This window comes from Hemibagrus wyckioides, linkage group LG24 (genome assembly GCF_019097595.1).
Source record: "Hemibagrus wyckioides isolate EC202008001 linkage group LG24, SWU_Hwy_1.0, whole genome shotgun sequence".
In the NCBI taxonomy this organism is placed as follows: domain Eukaryota; kingdom Metazoa; phylum Chordata; class Actinopteri; order Siluriformes; family Bagridae; genus Hemibagrus; species Hemibagrus wyckioides.
In genome coordinates, this window is record NC_080733.1 from 7,601,567 (window position 1) to 7,618,964 (window position 17,398).

General features: G+C 39.0%; 2 protein-coding genes across 2 annotated transcripts; both read right to left on the minus strand.

Annotated features, from left to right (window-relative positions):
- Nucleotides 1-1,830: 1,830 nt before the first annotated feature.
- On the minus strand, nucleotides 1,831-9,144 carry wasf2 (WASP family member 2). Its single transcript, XM_058378041.1, has 9 exons — nucleotides 8,986-9,144; nucleotides 7,161-7,318; nucleotides 6,912-7,046; nucleotides 5,947-6,100; nucleotides 4,867-4,984; nucleotides 4,640-4,761; nucleotides 4,392-4,565; nucleotides 3,841-4,310; nucleotides 1,831-2,330 (listed from the first exon to the last, which is right to left on the minus strand). The coding sequence occupies exons 2-9, from the start codon at nucleotides 7,291-7,293 to the stop codon at nucleotides 2,173-2,175; spliced, it is 1,464 nt and encodes a 487-aa protein (XP_058234024.1). The 5' UTR covers nucleotides 7,294-7,318; nucleotides 8,986-9,144; the 3' UTR covers nucleotides 1,831-2,172.
- Nucleotides 9,145-10,117: 973 nt separating this feature from the next.
- On the minus strand, nucleotides 10,118-16,744 carry LOC131344883 (probable methyltransferase-like protein 24). The gene is made up of 5 exons (XM_058377430.1): nucleotides 16,358-16,744; nucleotides 15,609-15,707; nucleotides 15,193-15,314; nucleotides 13,871-14,105; nucleotides 10,118-12,856 (listed from the first exon to the last, which is right to left on the minus strand). The coding sequence occupies exons 1-5, from the start codon at nucleotides 16,622-16,624 to the stop codon at nucleotides 12,545-12,547; spliced, it is 1,035 nt and encodes a 344-aa protein (XP_058233413.1). The 5' UTR covers nucleotides 16,625-16,744; the 3' UTR covers nucleotides 10,118-12,544.
- Nucleotides 16,745-17,398: the final 654 nt, after the last annotated feature.

Below are 17,398 nucleotides of genomic sequence, written 5' to 3' on the forward strand. Positions count from 1 at the left end.
AAGAAGTTAATGCTGGTTCTGTGAGAAAGGTGTCAGAATACACAGGGAATGACGGGTCAGGGCTGTTTTGGCAGCAAAAGGGAGACCAACACATTATTAGGCAGGTGGTCATAATGTTATGCCTGGTCCAGTGTATATGAATTAATGAAGGAGAAAAATCTCAACTTAAAATGTATCAGCTACAACTACAGGTGATTGACAACAGTCAGTTCTAGCTCTACAGTTAAGGTTCACCGAGTGTGATGAAAAGGCTGTGAATGCAAAACCCAGGGCTGCCAAAAAGTCAGTGTTATGTCTTTGACCCCAGCTAGATTAGTTGCATTCAAGGCCAATCCACTGACCCTGAAAAACATGGGTTAATATTTTATGGTAACACATCTGCCTCAACAATACATTACCAATGCTAATTTGAGATTAATCAGGCTGTGAGAGCAGGGGAATTGAAAAATAATGTAATCTAATTATTTATAAATTTGCAGGAGTAATTTTAAAAGAAACAGTCTCAACATTTCAATACAATTTAACATTTGGTTAGATATTTTAATATAATATACAAATATATTTCACCAGCATTGGCCATGAATTATCGTGAAGCTTAGCCTCATAGTGTGCTTAGAGAAAAATGACAGTGCATGACATTACAATCAGATTTCTTGCATTATTCTTGTAATCATCAGTGGGACCTCTATAGAAGCTGAGGTACCAGATATTGTTTGGTGATGATGTAGCTCAGACATGGTGTCACTGGTATTAGAGTATCAGGCAAAGCAGAGTGCTACAAATTATTCACAGCAATGGGCAAGTTGCAGTTACCAAAAGGTGTGTAGCTAGCATGCAGCTCGTGTGAAATGGCTCCAGACAGTATTTTGTAATTTAAAGTCTTTATTTAATTAAACCACCAATAGAAAAGCTTTACAATTATAAACCATATGCACCATACGCAATAAAAAAAAGATTTCAAAATATTGCATAATTTCTGGAAAAAAAAAGAAAAGAATAGGCACTTAAACTAAATTATACCATGGCCAAAATACTAGGTCTCTGATTGGCTTGCAGCTGTCTGCTTATTTACCTGTAATATTTATGATATCTCTAAAGTAATGGTCTGGCCCAAAATTGACAAACAGTTCTACATCAATACTCCTGATCTTTGTTTTCATGGCTACATGTTGGAATGAAACACTTTCACTTTAGCAACCTAGGGGGAGGAATGTAATGTTGGCTTTCCACTGAGTTATTAATAAAGCATATAAATGTAAACCAGAACTGTTTAAAGGCAGGTAGGGCAGCCATGGTATAACATAACACCGGCGAAAGCATCTAAATATTATTATAAATCAGTCTGTGCCTTGTCCGTGATTTTTGGATTTTGAGACACTTCATTCGCTAAAAGCAGGCACTTTGGACAAACGAATACACGTTCCACTGTATGTGAATCTGAACACTTTCCAGCCTCTTGGCTTATCTGGCTTTGGCATACATGGATACATAAAGATCAAAACACTACATCAATATAGTTTGAAGTCCAGGCCTAGGACAAAGACTTTAGCAAAAAGGACATAAGAAAGAACTTGACACAAAGAATGCCACAAATGGCACCAAGGACAGATATAAAGAAAGCACTTAAATAGACAAAGATAAGTTACCAAGGCAACAGGATGGTAAAGGAACTAAATTAGATTTTTTTTTTTAGACTTTTAGTTTTAGAAATTTCGTTGAACAGCCTCCTTGTGCTTTTTTCACTCTGGGAAAGAGAGCAATGCACCCATATGAGCAAAAGAATATAAAAAGATACCAGCAGTTATCTAATTTACTGACTCATGTTGTGTATTGTACTTGGCTTTGATGTATGAACAAAGCAAAGCTTTATGGTGAATAATGATCTTTACAGATATGATGCAGAGATGCAAAAAGGAAAACTCGGTCTCTCTCTAGCTCAATTTACTCATTCATAGCTACATTACAGAGGAATAGGCACGCTGAAATAGGAGCAGGCTGATCATCTAAATAATTTACTCTGAGTCAGAAGAGACCATACACAAGCGTGTGTGCGTGTGTGTGGTTGTGCGCTCACACAGGCCCCATTTTGCATTTACCGTAGGTTAGCCTCATTAAAGGGAAACAAATACATTTGGTCTAACAGGAATGATTTTTCTCAAGACATGCATAGTCTTATTCAGACCACTCGTCATCATCGAACTCTGAGGAATCATCCTCAGAATCACTGCACTCCACAGCGATACGGCGAGACAAGATAGCTGCCACATCATTGCCCACGACGTCTCTCTTCTCCTGCTCTCTCTGCTCCTCCACCTTACGCAGGTTAAAGCCTAAACACACACAGAGTTTTAAATCATTATACACCATATTATTAACAATAGAAAAAGGCTTAACTGTGCCACATATAAAAAATCCTCCAAAGGGTTTTATTTTCGTGTTATTACTAAAGTCCTGAAGATGCAGCATGAAATAAGTGGCTTCTATTCTCTAAAGGCAGGTGTCAAAGAAAGTGTCCAGGGTCTATGTCTTGAACCAGTGGTTTCTCCAGTTGACAAGTTTGCTTTGCAGACGTACTTAAATCCACTCTCTAATTACCACAACCATGAAATATTGGAGTAGACTATAAACATGTATACATCAGCAAAAGATAACTATAAAATCATAGAGATGTACCAATTCATTCAAGTTCTTGGTGCACTGATTAGGACTTGATTTTATGAAGCATTGACTAGGTTTAAAAAAAAGACTGATTTTAAAGTCGTAAAAAAAAATTAAAAAAAAAAAAAATTATAAACATTCTGGATAAAAGTTTGAGGTTTTTTTAAAGAATAAAAACAACTCAGACCGCTCTATTCTTAGTATAAGTAGAGGTTTTAGTACACTGAAGCCAAGACACAGTATTTTTGTAGTGCAGAAATTGCATCCTCAGCTCCAATACATCTATTTTTCAGTGGCAACTAAAGCTTCTTAATGAAGCACAAAAGTGTCGAAACTTTACTGTGACAGGTTCATGCAGAATACAATACATTATACCCAAGCTTAGCCCTTATAGCAGGCATATGCTAAAACATGATTACGGTCAATGTTGACCTCCCTCCTCTCACCTTTGTGCATACACTGGTGTTTAAAAGGGACATGTGATAAAATGGCACTTGATTATTGGGGAATGAGATACTGTGCAGCCCGGTTGCCATGTATACTTTGTGACAGAAATAGCAACAAGTCTGCTTTCCTGCTCAGAAACTGAAAATGACGTTTACAAATGACGCACTGGGTGTAATGGATCACAGGAAATTCTAGGGCATTTTTTGGAACAAAAAGTGCCAAAAGTAGCAGCATTAATGTCAAGCATTTGTGAAGCTGACTGGAACATCTGACCTCAAGAAAATACCCCCTTCACAAGAGTCATTAGAGAAGAGTCCACTTGACATTATACAAGAATGAAGGGTTAATATTTCTTGGAATTTGAGAGAAATCACTGTTTGAATGTATTAAATATATAACAATCGCATTTTATATCAAATAAGAAAACAAAGAATTGGGAAAACAAATTGATTTGCTGTCAGTCTAAAGATTCAAACCCCTACTATTTTAATCTCTACGTTAAACATACACAGATACTTTCCTCCTGAGCCCCACTGATATTAATAACATACTTATTTAATTATTGTGAAATCTGTCATACTTTGATTTCAAATTAATGAAGTCAAAAAATCACAGTAACCACAATGCTGCGTCAATGCATGTGGAATTATAGACTGAGTGGTTCAACTGACATGTTCAGCTCATAATAGAGCCTGTCTGAGTGACTTGATTGAATGCAATGAGGTTGCAACGTACCTTGGCGAATGGCTGCCAGGAGATCGCTGCGACCATCGCTGGCAGGAGCAGGCTGAGGCTTGGGGGCAGGGGCTGCTTGAAGCCCACCTGAAGGAGGAGGGGCAGGTGCTGATGGAGCAAAGGATGGTGGTGGTGGGCCTGGAGGTGGAGGGGGTGGAGGTGGAGGTGGGGGCCCATCCCCAGCAGGAGGAGGGGGTGGACATGGAATATTGGCAGCCATGGGTGGTGGTGGAGGAACAGAGGGAGAAAAAAATGCAGGAGGAGGAGGAGAGGGAGGAGCATCAAATCCTAAGGGAGGTGGGGGTGGAGACATCCCCATAGGCGGGGGAGGAGGTGGGGCAACAGGTGGCGCCACTGACGGGCGGCCAGGAGGAGAGGTTGCCATTGTTGGGGGTGCTGGAGGAGGATGGGAAGGGCTTAAAATGCTAACTGGTCTCTGTGGTGAGGTTCCACCTTGTACATCATTATACCTACAAGAAAAACAGGCATTAGATGACAGTACAACAAGCCCTGTCACTGTTAACTGTAATGACTGTAACGACAAAACTTACGTCATATCTGGAGGAGGAGGCGGCAAGAAACCTTCATCATCCATCACTGGAGGTGGGAGAGGAGAGCCAGGATCATAACTGTAGGACGCAGTGCTTTGGTCAAGCCCCTCTGAGTCTATCGTACCCATGTCATCACCTGAGCCGATGCTGCCATTAATCACATCCCTAGAATGACTTAAAATACACAGACACTTATGAGATTATGAAGACTTAAATGCTGTTACTCATGTCCTGCACTTTTCACTTACCCAAGATCAGATTTAGGAACAACAAACTCTGCTCCCATCTTTTGGCGTTCCCATTCCTCTTTACGTGTTTTGATCTTACGAGGGTTCAGGTTGCTCCGGTTGGGGTTTTCTCTCTTCTCTTTCTACACTCACAAAACATACACAAATTGACAATTTTTTTTTTTTTAAAAAAAAGACCTGCTATAATGTGATTAGATGTTTAGATTGCCGCAAGTTTCTAGTCTCACCCTATGTTTCCGTTTTTCTTTCATTATGTCTTTGGTATCTTGTAGCATCTGCTCTTTCCATAGGTCAAAGAAATAGGATGGGTCAGTGTAGAATTTAAGTGCCTCCTTTCCGTCCTCCCTGTGACAAAAAGAGAAGTAAATTTAGACTGGCATCTAATGCTTTTATCTACAAATACCAGAATGATTTCACTTGCCATAATGATGTGCTTTCGCAGACATTAGACTTGTATGACATTCATGATTACACAAGTTCAGAGCGCAACGACATAACATTTATATTACTTGGACAGCTATCTATAACATGTTTTGCAGCGATTTCATCCCCAATAAAAAGCAGATGAGCCAAATGACATGTTTATATGGGATGAATGTTTTAAACTATCTGATATTACACCCCTTCCCAGTATGATGATGCATGGGTTTCGCATTGTTTCTGCAAAGGTAAATGAAAAATGTTCACTAGAAAGAGGAACAGAGATTTAACTCAAAAAAGATTACATATGCCTACAACAAAATGTCATATTTAACATTTGTTGATTAATATTGATGATCACTAAAAAGATTAAATATCCTCCTGCTCAACATTAAGCATCAACAGAGAAAATATTAGCCATGTCAACATCATACAACAGCTTTGTAAAAGTATTACGTCAAAATCACTTAAAAATTCAAAATATAATTGGGTTATTGTGATTAAAGCAGCAACTAAACAACAGGGATGCATAATATTACAGCTGGTAATATTATGCATCCCTGTTGCATTGCTTGGTGCATTCATTTAAGATCAAATTTATTTATTATACTGGCTATATAAAGTCATACTGTTTGGCTAATAATGTGTTAATCAGCATCGTTACACAATTAATGAGTAAAAAGTGATTAATTTGTATTGCGAAAAGAGAGTCATCTGTATTCAGCAAAATAAGAATGTATGTAAATTGTTTCAAAATAATTTGTAATAAAAACTTAAATTCTAGCGAGTTAACAGTGCAGTGTAAAATAAAAACAACAATACCACAAAGCAAACCCAATAATAATTGTTTGAGGAGGCTGCATATTAAATATTAATGGTTTGTGTACCTGTAGACGCTGAGGATGCTGAGTGGAGGTGGCTCATTGCAGGTTTGGTAGGTCTCGTGCAGTGGCTGTGGCAGTGAAGGCCGAGTAAAGAGCTGTTGATCCTGAGACAGATTAGAGCGGAAAGCTTTGCGAGTGGTGATTGCCTGCAGTGAAACTAGAGGAAACAAAACAGCAAAAGTCAACAAGGAGCGAGCAAAAAATACTGTGAATAGGTTTGAGTTAATCATCCATAATTATACTATTGTAGGGGAACATGGGCAGACATTCATTATCATACATTACACACATGAAAAGAATACAAATAATACAGCCATGATGACTTTCAATTAGCAGAGAGACAGACAGACTTGCTGTTTGGTCATCAGCTAATATGTGAATACACCGATCAGGCGTAACATTAAGAGCAGTGAGCGGTGAAGTGAATAAGACTGATTATCTCCTCATCATGGCACCTGTTAGTGGGTGGGATATATTTGGCAGCAAGTGAACATTTTGTCCTCAAAGTTGATGTGTTAGAAGCAGGAAAATGGGCAAGCGTAAGGATTTGAGCGAGTTTGACAAGGACCAAATTATGATGCAGACGACTGGATCAGAACATCTCCAAAACTGCAGCTCTTCTGGGGTGTTCCCGGTCTGCAGTGGTCAGTATCTATCAAAAGTATCCTGTAAGTCCTGTTAGTCCTGCAAGTATCCTTTAAGTCCTGCAAGTTGCAGGGTGGGGCTTATGGAGGCCCCGCCTCACAACCTGCATGACAAAGGATCTGCTGCTAACATCTTGGTGCCAGATACACCTTCAGGAGTCCATGCCTCGACGGGTCAGGGCTGCTTTGGCAGCAAAAGGGGACCAACACAATTTTAGGCAGGTGATCACAATGTTATGCCTGATTGGTGTATGAAAGCATGCTTTATTTTATAGCTTAGACATAAATGCAATACATTCATAGGCAATCCTGTTTCTTAATTACCCTCTTCCTCTTTGGGGTCCAGCTGGGTGACTTTGACCTGAAGTTTGTCCACTCTTTCACCAAGTGTATTCACCCTGTCTGCAAACAAGCTGGCCTGGACAAATAACTCGCCAAACACATCCTCTGCAAACCTGCCTGTGATAATTCAGAAAGAACGAAATCAGCCATAGCACCATAGTACCAAAACAGTGTCTCAGTCCATGAGAGAGAGAGAGAGAGAGAGAGAGAGAGAGAGAGAGCGAGACTCACTGAGGGAACCGAGTTGGCGGATGATGTTAGCCAGTGTGATGTTGGTCACACACTCCAGCTCACTCTTCACCGCCGTGGGCAGGGTCTGACGGCACAAGTGCCTCGGCTCGATATTCCGCATCACCAAAGGCATGATGATTAATCAGTGACTCTCCTCCCTGAAAACAGGAAACACCACAAGAAAACGAGTGCCTGAGATTAACATCAACTGTTGCTGTTTCCACTGCATGTTTCAGATCCTCTTTATGGAAGCTGACCCCATAGACTTGCTTGTTTTTCCATGCACATGGCCACATGTACATATGCAGCCATTTATAAACACACCCAAACGGTCTGGTGCAAAGCAGAACCAAAAGTGCTGTACATCGTTCTTTTTAGTTGCAGTTTAGATCCTTTTATTTTAGCAGCAAGTCTGTCAGAGAGCACACAACTTTCCCTGGTTATTTTCAGATGAGATCATAAGAGCCCATCTTTATTAAAATGTGGAAGTTGTTCTGGCTTGAAAAGTACATATATATATTTTTAAAATAAAAGTAAAACCAAGAGAATAAAGGAAGCTGGTCAATATTTCGGTATTCAGGGGACCAACAGCTTTGTGTAGAAGTGTAGTATCTGTCTTCCCTGCAGACATTTTACTAACTGTTTGTGTCACTCTGCTGACAAAAATACATTCAATTACATTTAGTGATTTATACACAATATATCTGTATATTATAAATGAACACTATTATTAGGCTACTCTGGACTACGCACTGTTTCTGTACAGCTGACCTCTAATCTGGTTGACTAAACTGGACTTAGCTGACTAATCTTTGCCTTCTCGAATGGAACATCAAAATACTCATCACGGCCCTGATAAGTATAATTGGGCATTTTAGACTTCCTGAATCCAAACTCAAGGGAAAAGAACTCCAGGATTCATATCGCCACTTTACACTGGATGTGTTTAAAACCAGTTATTAGTTTTTTTGTTTCGTTTCCCCCCGCCGCACTGGTTTCAAAACTGACTCAAATTCTTACTAATTACAGAGTACATCTATGAAGAGTGTTGGGGAAGGAAAAATACTAAACTGTGCCACAACTCAACCTCTCGAACACTTGATCTGAGGAACTAATTGTGTGTGTGTGTGCGCGCGCGCGCCCCCATTTGGATTCCATGCAGATATACTGTGTATAAATCACCAAATTTAATTGAATGTATTATGCATTTTTGTCAGCAGAGTGCCACCAGCTATTTACTGCACTCATTAGCTAAATGTCTGCGGGTGAGACAGATTCTCACTTGAATACAAAGCTGTCCGTCACCTGTAAACAGAAATATTCACCAGCTTCCTTTATCCTATTGGTTCTACTTCAACTTAAAATTGAACTAAGTTTATTCCACACCATTTTAGAGTTTAGAAAACACCTTCCGAATGAATGATAAACTACAAATAACTAGGGGATATTGTCTAAGACAAATACGCTTTGGAAGAGAGATAGACCTCCTGAGAGTGTTTGGAGTCAGCTCGCGATCCATGAACACTGCGTTTTGTTAATATTACAGCGGGCATCAGAATGCGAGTCATAGCCTTCAGACATCAAATCAGGTCGATTCGTAAAGATGGATTTACATGGAAAGAGGATCACAACTACATGCAAATACAGCGGAAAATGAAAATCTATGACATAGTTAAAATAGGCGAGTTAATTTGATTTACTTTCAGAAAGTAAGGTATTGCGGCCCACCCTAATCGTCCAGAGCAGGAAGTGACTTGTTAGCTAGAACGGCTAGCTAGTTACACAGGACTCAACTAGTTTATAAAAGTGACAAAAAATTACTTACCACAGAATAAAACAGTTATTCCTCGCTACCGAAGTCTTTGTGCTTTTCCACCTATCTAGCTACCTTAACATTACTTGACTTTTTTTGCTGCTACTTTCCAAGTCAAAAAAAAATGTCCGCATTTACCGTCACTAGAGCTGTCGGTCACAGACCGCAAGGTCCCGGATTTTCTAACTTTCCATTGGGCGATGCGAGTGGAAGGAGTGACGTGATTGGGTGAAAGGAGCTGTCACTTTAGTAAACAATGGGCGTGGTTATAAATCAGGGCTCCGGGCTCCACCCGTGTGGGTTAAAAACATCTCCTGCTGCAGGGAGGGGCGCTGAGTCCAGATCACCGGGCCTGCTCCAACACATCTGAAACATGGCGCAAATGTCATAGTTGCGTTCCATACATACAGATTAAGATTAAATCTGGAAAAGGCCACAAAACATTACAGCGCCCTGTGACTCCAAAACAAAAGGATTATCTTATGTGATCGTTTTCCAGAACTAAACTACATGAGCAGCAATTCTTCAGATGAGCAATAAAAGCAGCTCATAATTACTGAATAAACTAATAAGGACTGAAAACAACCTTCTAAACATAGAATATTAAACTCAAGAACAAGAAATGAATTCAGATATTTTCCTACTAGTACCTGGTCTTTGCACTGACGTCTAGAGATCAAATATTCATCTAAATATAGCACTGATAATCTGGTCTGAATGGATATTAATGACTTGGGATGGAAATTCAATCTAATCTAATTTCTTCTAATCAATCACAGATATAGATGCAAGTTCCTTCAAACTGGCTATTTAAAGCCCATTTAACTGAACCCATGAAACCCTGAAAGTCCTTCAATTCCTTTAGTTTAAACATAACTGCTGCATTTTCTGATGGACAATATGCAGTTGTTTATTTTTGTTCGTAGGCTACGCTATTTGAAACCAAATGAATTGGGAGTAATAGTATGTAGTCAAACCAGTCAGCAATTGTTAAAGAAATGTCATACAGGGAGATTCTTACCACCCTCAGTTTGTTTGCTTTAGGTAAAGATGAAGAATAAATGATGATGATGATGATAAAAGATATTTATTTTCTGCTAGTTTAAATATAAAGAAGTAAAAGTAATGATGTTATATTATGTGACATGTAAGTTTCACAGTAGAAAAGCTGGTATAAATGACAAAAAAAAAGATGTATTCATGTCTAATCCCATAAATTCATGCTTCCTCTTATAATTAAATGCTGGAGGAATTTTCTGATCATGAGATTGCATATTAAAATATACCACATATAAATTTATAGGACTGCAACCAAATGTGTTTTTGTGTCTGTTGATCATTCGACATTTGCACAACCTCATTCATTTCACCTTCATCTCTATTTAGTGCATTTACGTTTAATATATATGTCAACAAATGTCATGGTTAATAAATCTAATAAGAAAGTAGCATAGAATATACAAAGACAGACGTTTGCATTTCCACAATAACACAGTATGTTACTCTGTGCTTTCAGTGCATGCAGCTGTAACCACACTTGGTCACTAGAGGGCACCTCATACACCATCTAAGGATCAAACAAAAGAAAGTCAGTACCAAATATGAATTTATGAACATTATTCCATACCTTTAATGACCATGATGTCCACTTCAATAATGCAACTGGAAATGCATAATGTCATTATAGTCAGTTTTATCTAAGAGTTTAATCTTCAAAATTCAAACGTTTTTAATTTTTAGTGCAGGGTTTCATTTTTTTGTCCAATATATACTCTTATATAATATATAATTTTTGTCCACAGTCAGCTTGAGTATGTTTTTGAGTAGCCTGTAAACTGTGTATGGATATAGTCTATGGACTAGTTAGTTGATATTCAAAATTAAATGTAATTTCATGTACAAAATAAAGGCTGCTGCAACTCCCCCTAGTGGAACACAGTAAAATTTACTTAAAATTGATTCATTTTGCCATTAAATTAATTATTCTGTTATGTTTAAACTTATTGTAGGTAAAATACTTATTGGGATATGAAATGTCATTGATCCAAGTCACACCCACGTACACTGACCAGGCATAACATTATGACCACCTGCCTAATATTGTGTTGGTCCCCCATTTGCTGCTAAAACAGCCCTGAGCCTTCATGCCCTGTGTATTCTGACACCTTTCTATCAGAACCAGCATTAACTTCTTCAGCTATTTGAGCAACAGTAGCTCGTCTGTTGGATCGGATCACACGGACCAGCCTTCTCTCCCCACGTGCATAAATGAGCCTTGACCGTCCATGATCCTGTCGCCGGTTCCTTCATTGGACCACTTTTGATAGATACTGACCACTGCAGACCGGGAACACCCCACAAGAGCTGCAGTTTTGGAGATGTTCTGATCCAGTCATCTAGCCATCACAATTTGGCTCTTGTCAAACTCGCTAAAATCCTTACGCTTGTCCATTTTTCCTGCTTCTAACATCAACTTTGAGGACAAAATGTTCACTTGCTGCCTAATATATCCCACCCACTAACAGGTGCCATGATGAGGAGATAATCAGTCTTATTCACTTCACCTCTCAGTGCTCATAATGTTATGCCTGATTGGTGTAAAAACCATTAACCATCCAAGTGACCCTTTAAGAAATTTGTTTTTTTTTGAGGAACTAGAGTATAGGTAGTGCAATAATACAATATCTCTGTAAAGAAATAAATAAGCAAATAACTAAATAAATTTATGTTTAAACCTTTCAAATAAAATAAAAAAGACACTTTACTGTAAATGCATCAGATATTTGAATCAAATATGGATGAAATAATTCAATCCCGTGCATCATGAAATAATATTTGATAATTACATGAATTATTGGTACTTTTTATTGATCAGTCAGATTTGGCAAATTGACAGTGTTAAACACTCACAATCTTACTCTCCTTGTCACTTGAGTGGTACCCTCAAATTTCCTTTATTTCAGCATTTTATCAACACTATATTTCATCATCAAGTCAAGTCAAAGTGAACATGATTTTACCTTTAAAAATGATTTCATGTACACATTTGGATTTTATGGCCCACCGTTTAATTAACTATAATTTGATTTTGGAAGTACAGTACAAACACCTTCCCAATTAAAAAGATACACAGTACCTCAGGAACAGGACATTTTCCTGGGAGTGCTCTTTCAATACACTATAAAAACTGTAAATGGAAAGAAAAGTAATTTAAAATATTTAATTTAAAAGTATAGGAATAGAAAAAATATCAATCTAATGTTTAATGAATCTAATCTTACAGTTAAAAGAAGACTGGATGTTTGTGAACACATTCATGTATGTATTAATTGTAAGTAAGTGGTAATGAACAATGATTTTTTTTTAATGTGTTTAAAGGCAATGTTCATATACAATACACATGCATTTTTTATTGTCACCACTCCTTTTCAAACACTATTGTACAAAATACTTCAATGTCAACAACAACAATAACAACCTAATTCCTCTTTTAAAGAGGTTACTTGATCCTTTCACAGCATGTGCATTTACAGCCATTTTCCTGATGAGTCTGGGGAATTGCTGGTAATCATTAGAACTGTTCACCTCTCCTGACCCAAGTAAGTTTGTATGAGCTGTGCGTATTGGGAAGTTCTTTTCGTAGTACAGTGTGCCCAGGGCCAGGAACTGAGTGTGTCAGGCGGAAGCCTGCACTGTGCAGAGCTCTCAGTACACTGTACCAGAATCGTACTACTTCTGCTTCGGTCCCACCCACTTCAAACCCTGCCCACTGTAGATGTACAGTTACAATGAGCTGACCGATTCGTCTGAGAATTCCGTCCTGCACCCAACTCTCCAACACACGCCATTCTGCACTCTCCAGATCTGCCCACAGAACATGCACCTTTAAAAACAGAAACAAATGTGAGAGACACGGGTAAAGTGTCACAAGTAAAGACCTGGGTAATGGAGCATATACACCAGTAAATTATCATTATGTCACCCGAATTATAGGCATATTAGTAGTAATGCAGTATTATAATGATTATAATTAGGAATTATTAAGACAAGACATTTGGTTCACTCAAAAAAAAATATTTATGTAATACTGAGCACTAACATTTAGTCTAATTATTTTGTACAGTACTAGTTTTTTTATATAAAGTATATAGAAAGCATTCAGAAATGTTATTTCCACCTAGGTTAGTGCCACCATTTTTCAGACAACCTTCAGGTTGTCCCTCCAAATGTCCATGTATTGACACTTGTCTGTGTTTATTTAACCTTCTGACTCTACGATTAATATACACAAATGATTACATATACTGCATATATACTGCATTTTCTGTATAATTTGTTATTATTTGAATTGCGTTCTCACCTATCTTGCTTTTTTAATAGAGTTGGCTGGAGTGTGATGTATCTCAGATGCTATATGATATATATACTGTATATAACCCTCTGACTGTGAATTACTGTGAATTAATCTTACAGGTGGCCAGGGACACTCACAGCAGCAATTTTCAGTTTTTTAACAGTAATCTTTTTTAATTATTTTAACAATAATCTGGCACACTGCTGCTATAATGTATTTGTTGAAAGTATGAACAGTGGATTGAATTTATACTGTATAGGAGGAATAAAACATGCATATAGAACATAGAGAATTTAAAATAAGGTATTCTAAGGAACTCGTATGTTCCCCATGGAGAAAGCGCAGCCTATGTCTAATGATCAAAGATTAACAACAACACGCACATATATTCTCTGAGGGCATCACATCTCTATGTGAGTCACCAGACACTGTTGCCATGGTAGCCATGCGTGACCACAGACATCTCCATGGTGATAAAGCATCAGCCAGGGGATCCTGTGCTGCCATCAGAATGAGAATGAGAAAAGAGATGTGTGACATTACCATGCTGTGGCCCAGTGAGTCCATGATGTCCACTAGGCTGCGAGGTATAGTCCCCAAAACTCCTCTGTGAGGTCGAGTGCGGGGGCGTCTCCAATCAAGCCAAGCTTGATGGTGCTGGACAAATCCATGTTCAGAGCCACTACTGTGTTTGTGCCGAGTACTAGGGTCAAAGCGATGCACCTCACATCTCATACTTAATGTGGATTCCAGGATCAATGCATCCTTCCCATCCAAACTGCGAAGGGGTAAAAAAAAAAAAATTCAGTTCAGGTAAATTTGAGGTGAAGTGTTCAGGTGAACAGTTCAGGTTTTGCATAGGCACCATACACATAGCTGGCAAAAACAAATTATTAATGGTGCATATTAATTGTTAGCACTTTGTCTTAGTTATTGTTCTTATGTTCTTATTTCCTTGTTGGAACATTTTATTCCATCCATCCATCCATGTTGGAACATCCATCCATCCATTCATTCATTCATTCATTCATTCATTCATTCATTCATTCATTCATTCATTCATTCAATCATTCATTCATTCATTCATTCATTCATTCAATCATTCAAGTTCTGTTGATCCAGAGCCAGAATCACTGTGTATGAGGTAGTAGAATTCATGCCACAGGCAATTTAGTGTATCCAGTCCTCCTATTTCATGTTTCTGGAGGTTGGAGCTGCAGAAAACCCATATGAACACAGGGAGAACATGCAAAACTCTATCCATATAGTAATCTAAGCTCAGGATTAAACCAGGTACCCTGGAACCATAAAGCAAAAACACTACCTATGCTTCTAGATTATTTTCTAAAATGTACCCATATTTTAAAAATGTCAAATGTGTATGATTGATAGATTGTGAGTTTTAAGCCTGATGATACCATAACCATCTGTTGCCAGGAGCCAAAGGAACAGACAGCATTCTCTCTCTCTCTCTCTCTCTCCCCTGAAAACCACAGGGACACTAGACAATCATGGGCATCATTGAGCTCATGTATATTGAAGAGAGTATACAGTACTAACACAAAGTTTATTAAGCTGCATAAGAAGCAGTTTGAAACGAGAAGCAGTTTTTCACATTGGAGGTAACATGTTAGCCTTCATCCCTCCTGATTGGTATCTGTCATGTGATTGAGGAGAATTTGCTGGTACAAGGGAATTTTCAGGTGACCAAACAGGGTGCGATGATATGTTCAATTATTTAGATTCCCTATTTATAAAGAGAACTGCGATTCATGCCCGCAACAATTTCTTTTCAGGCCCACTGTGAAAGGTTTTGTTAACGTCTAAAAAAACTCAATATATCCAGATTACATGAATATATTTACCTGAAAGAGTAAGCGACACAAGGATGGCTATTGGCCCAGTAATTCAAGCACAAAGCCTCAGAACTTTCCCCAACATATGCAGACCCAGATTCGCCAGAACCCGGCCATCTGGAACAATTCACCTGAAGAAGCAAAACACAAGGAGCTATTGTAATGTTTGTGTTGGGAATTCAAGTATCCCCAAGACAGGAGCAATTAGACCAATCTGACCTTGTGAAGATGTTTGGCTTGTCTCCATGAAGAACAATATGTTTTCACAAAAATACAGGTTTTGTTTGAAAAACAAAATTAGCCAATAGATTTCCTTTGGGTTAGTTTGTCAGATGGAGTCAAAACTTTTATAAGTATTACAAAATCAGTGAAAAAGAATTGTGGCTCTACATATGTGCTTAATAATTGCTTGAAAGGACACATACCTCTGGTGTAGTAATGAATTGTATAAGACGTTGAACTTCAGCACTTAAGGATGGTTGTCCTGATGCCCAAGGCTGAAGCACAAGTTTTCTGTCTGTGGCCTGCACATAGAAAATCCACAGGCCTCTTCAGTCTCTCTCTCTCTCTCTCTCTCTCTCTCTCGTTCTCATGTGTTCTCTTTTTCTCTCTGTGTGTGTGTAAGAAAATGAGCTACATTTCTGAGCTTTCTTTACAATAGTGTGGGTGGATGGGTGTGAAATGCCTCTGGCGGCTGGAGTAGTTGCAGCATGTTTCGGGGTCATGCACTCTTAGTTTTGTCCAAGCCTGAAACTTAAGCCTGTAGGGCTTTGGTCTAAATGTATTTGTCTGTTTTTAAGAGAAATGGTTAAAAACAGAACAATGGTTAGATCCCTCATCACAATCCCCTGAAACTATAACACTTCTTGATATACCACGTTATAACAGTGTAGTAGCCATGGAGACAAAAAAGAGGAACTGATTAGTCAGAAAGAGAGAGAGAGAGAGAGAGAGAGAGAGAGAGAATAAACATATCTCTGATTCATTTAGGAGGGATTCCCTTCACCATAGCCCAGCAGGGATATAGTAAGTAAAAAAAACACTACACCATCACATAGATTTAGTTTTTGTTTGAGGACCAAACATTTTCTGCTTCAGTGAATGTGTCTTTCTCAGGGCTGTGGGCTAATTACGAGTATAGCCTACTCGTGGTTATGCTTTCAGTCGTGTTTACCTGGCGAGAGCTCAGCTCGTTCTCGTCGGCGTAGGCGCGCAGTCGTTCCGCTGTCTCTTCATCTGGCCAAAGTTTCGACGCGCTGTCCGGGCGTCCATCCACACTGGAGTCTAATGACTCGGATTCGTGACTACTTATACTGATGACGGTAAAGTCAGGTGCAGACGTATCACGCGGCACTATCAAACTGACCAGAAGCTGGAGGAGCAGGAGCATGGACAGAACAAGAGTAAACACACTTGTCAGAGCGCTGCTGCATGCGGCCATGCCTCCTCCTGAGTGAAGTAGTGCTGCATGACGGAGAACCAGAGCCTCTGTGGCAAACTCCACAGCCCCAGGGCATTAAGGACAGAGAAACATGCACAGCTGGAATCCCTCTGTTGCGAGGAGTAGCAAGCGCAAACACCCCGACCCCGACCCACCCCCCAACTACACACACACACACACACACACACGCACACACTCCCAGGAGAACCAGGGATATTAAGCGAATGAAATACCATTATGCGGCAAAAACTGGGAGTAGAAAGAGTAAAATAATTAGAAATAGGCTTCAAAATTGGGAAAAACAACAAGATCAAAACCATCTATATATCTATCCTTCAGTTCAGTGTAATCAGGCCTGTTTGCAGCTGCAAAGTTGCCAAAAACGCCTTGCGCAAAATAATTGCCTTTTCCCCTTTTGTGCAAAGTACTGCAATTCAGCTGTACGTCTAGAGCTCCAAGAATGGGAATTATGGAAAATGCAGCTGAAAAGATTCCTGCTTTTTTCAGAAGAAGTCCTGCTTCTCACACTTTGGTGTAAAGTTACATATGCAGAGTAATGTGCGAACCAACAGGCTATATAAATGGTAAAAAAATCAAAAAATCAAACAAGATCTAATTGGTGAAATTACATAGAATATAAATATGCGATGTCATGTTTTGTCTTCTCGTTTCTCTTTGTTGTTCATTACTGTCTGCTCTGCACTCGCTTGTGTCCCCGTTTGAACCGCGCGCACTGCATCAGGGTCTGACGCCGTGAAGCCTCGCCTCGTACAG

Bases quoted from the DNA above. Each gene is read 5' to 3' on its own strand.
- wasf2 (XM_058378041.1), bottom strand. From the start codon at position 7,293: ATGCCTTTGGTGATGCGGAATATCGAGCCGAGGCACTTGTGCCGTCAG. The intron at 4,762-4,866 runs GTGAGACTAGAA...TTGTGAGTGTAG, and splicing joins AAGAAAAACGGAAACATAGG to AAAGAGAAGAGAGAAAACCC. The intron at 4,311-4,391 runs GTAAGTTTTGTC...TTTTTCTTGTAG, and splicing joins CCTCCTCCTCCAGATATGAC to GTATAATGATGTACAAGGTG.
- LOC131344883 (XM_058377430.1), bottom strand. From the start codon at position 16,624: ATGGCCGCATGCAGCAGCGCTCTGACAAGTGTGTTTACTCTTGTTCTG. The intron at 15,315-15,608 runs GTATGTGTCCTT...TTGCTTCTTCAG, and splicing joins AATTCATTACTACACCAGAG to GTGAATTGTTCCAGATGGCC. The intron at 12,857-13,870 runs GTAATGTCACAC...CTGTTTTTAAAG, and splicing joins ACTCACTGGGCCACAGCATG to GTGCATGTTCTGTGGGCAGA.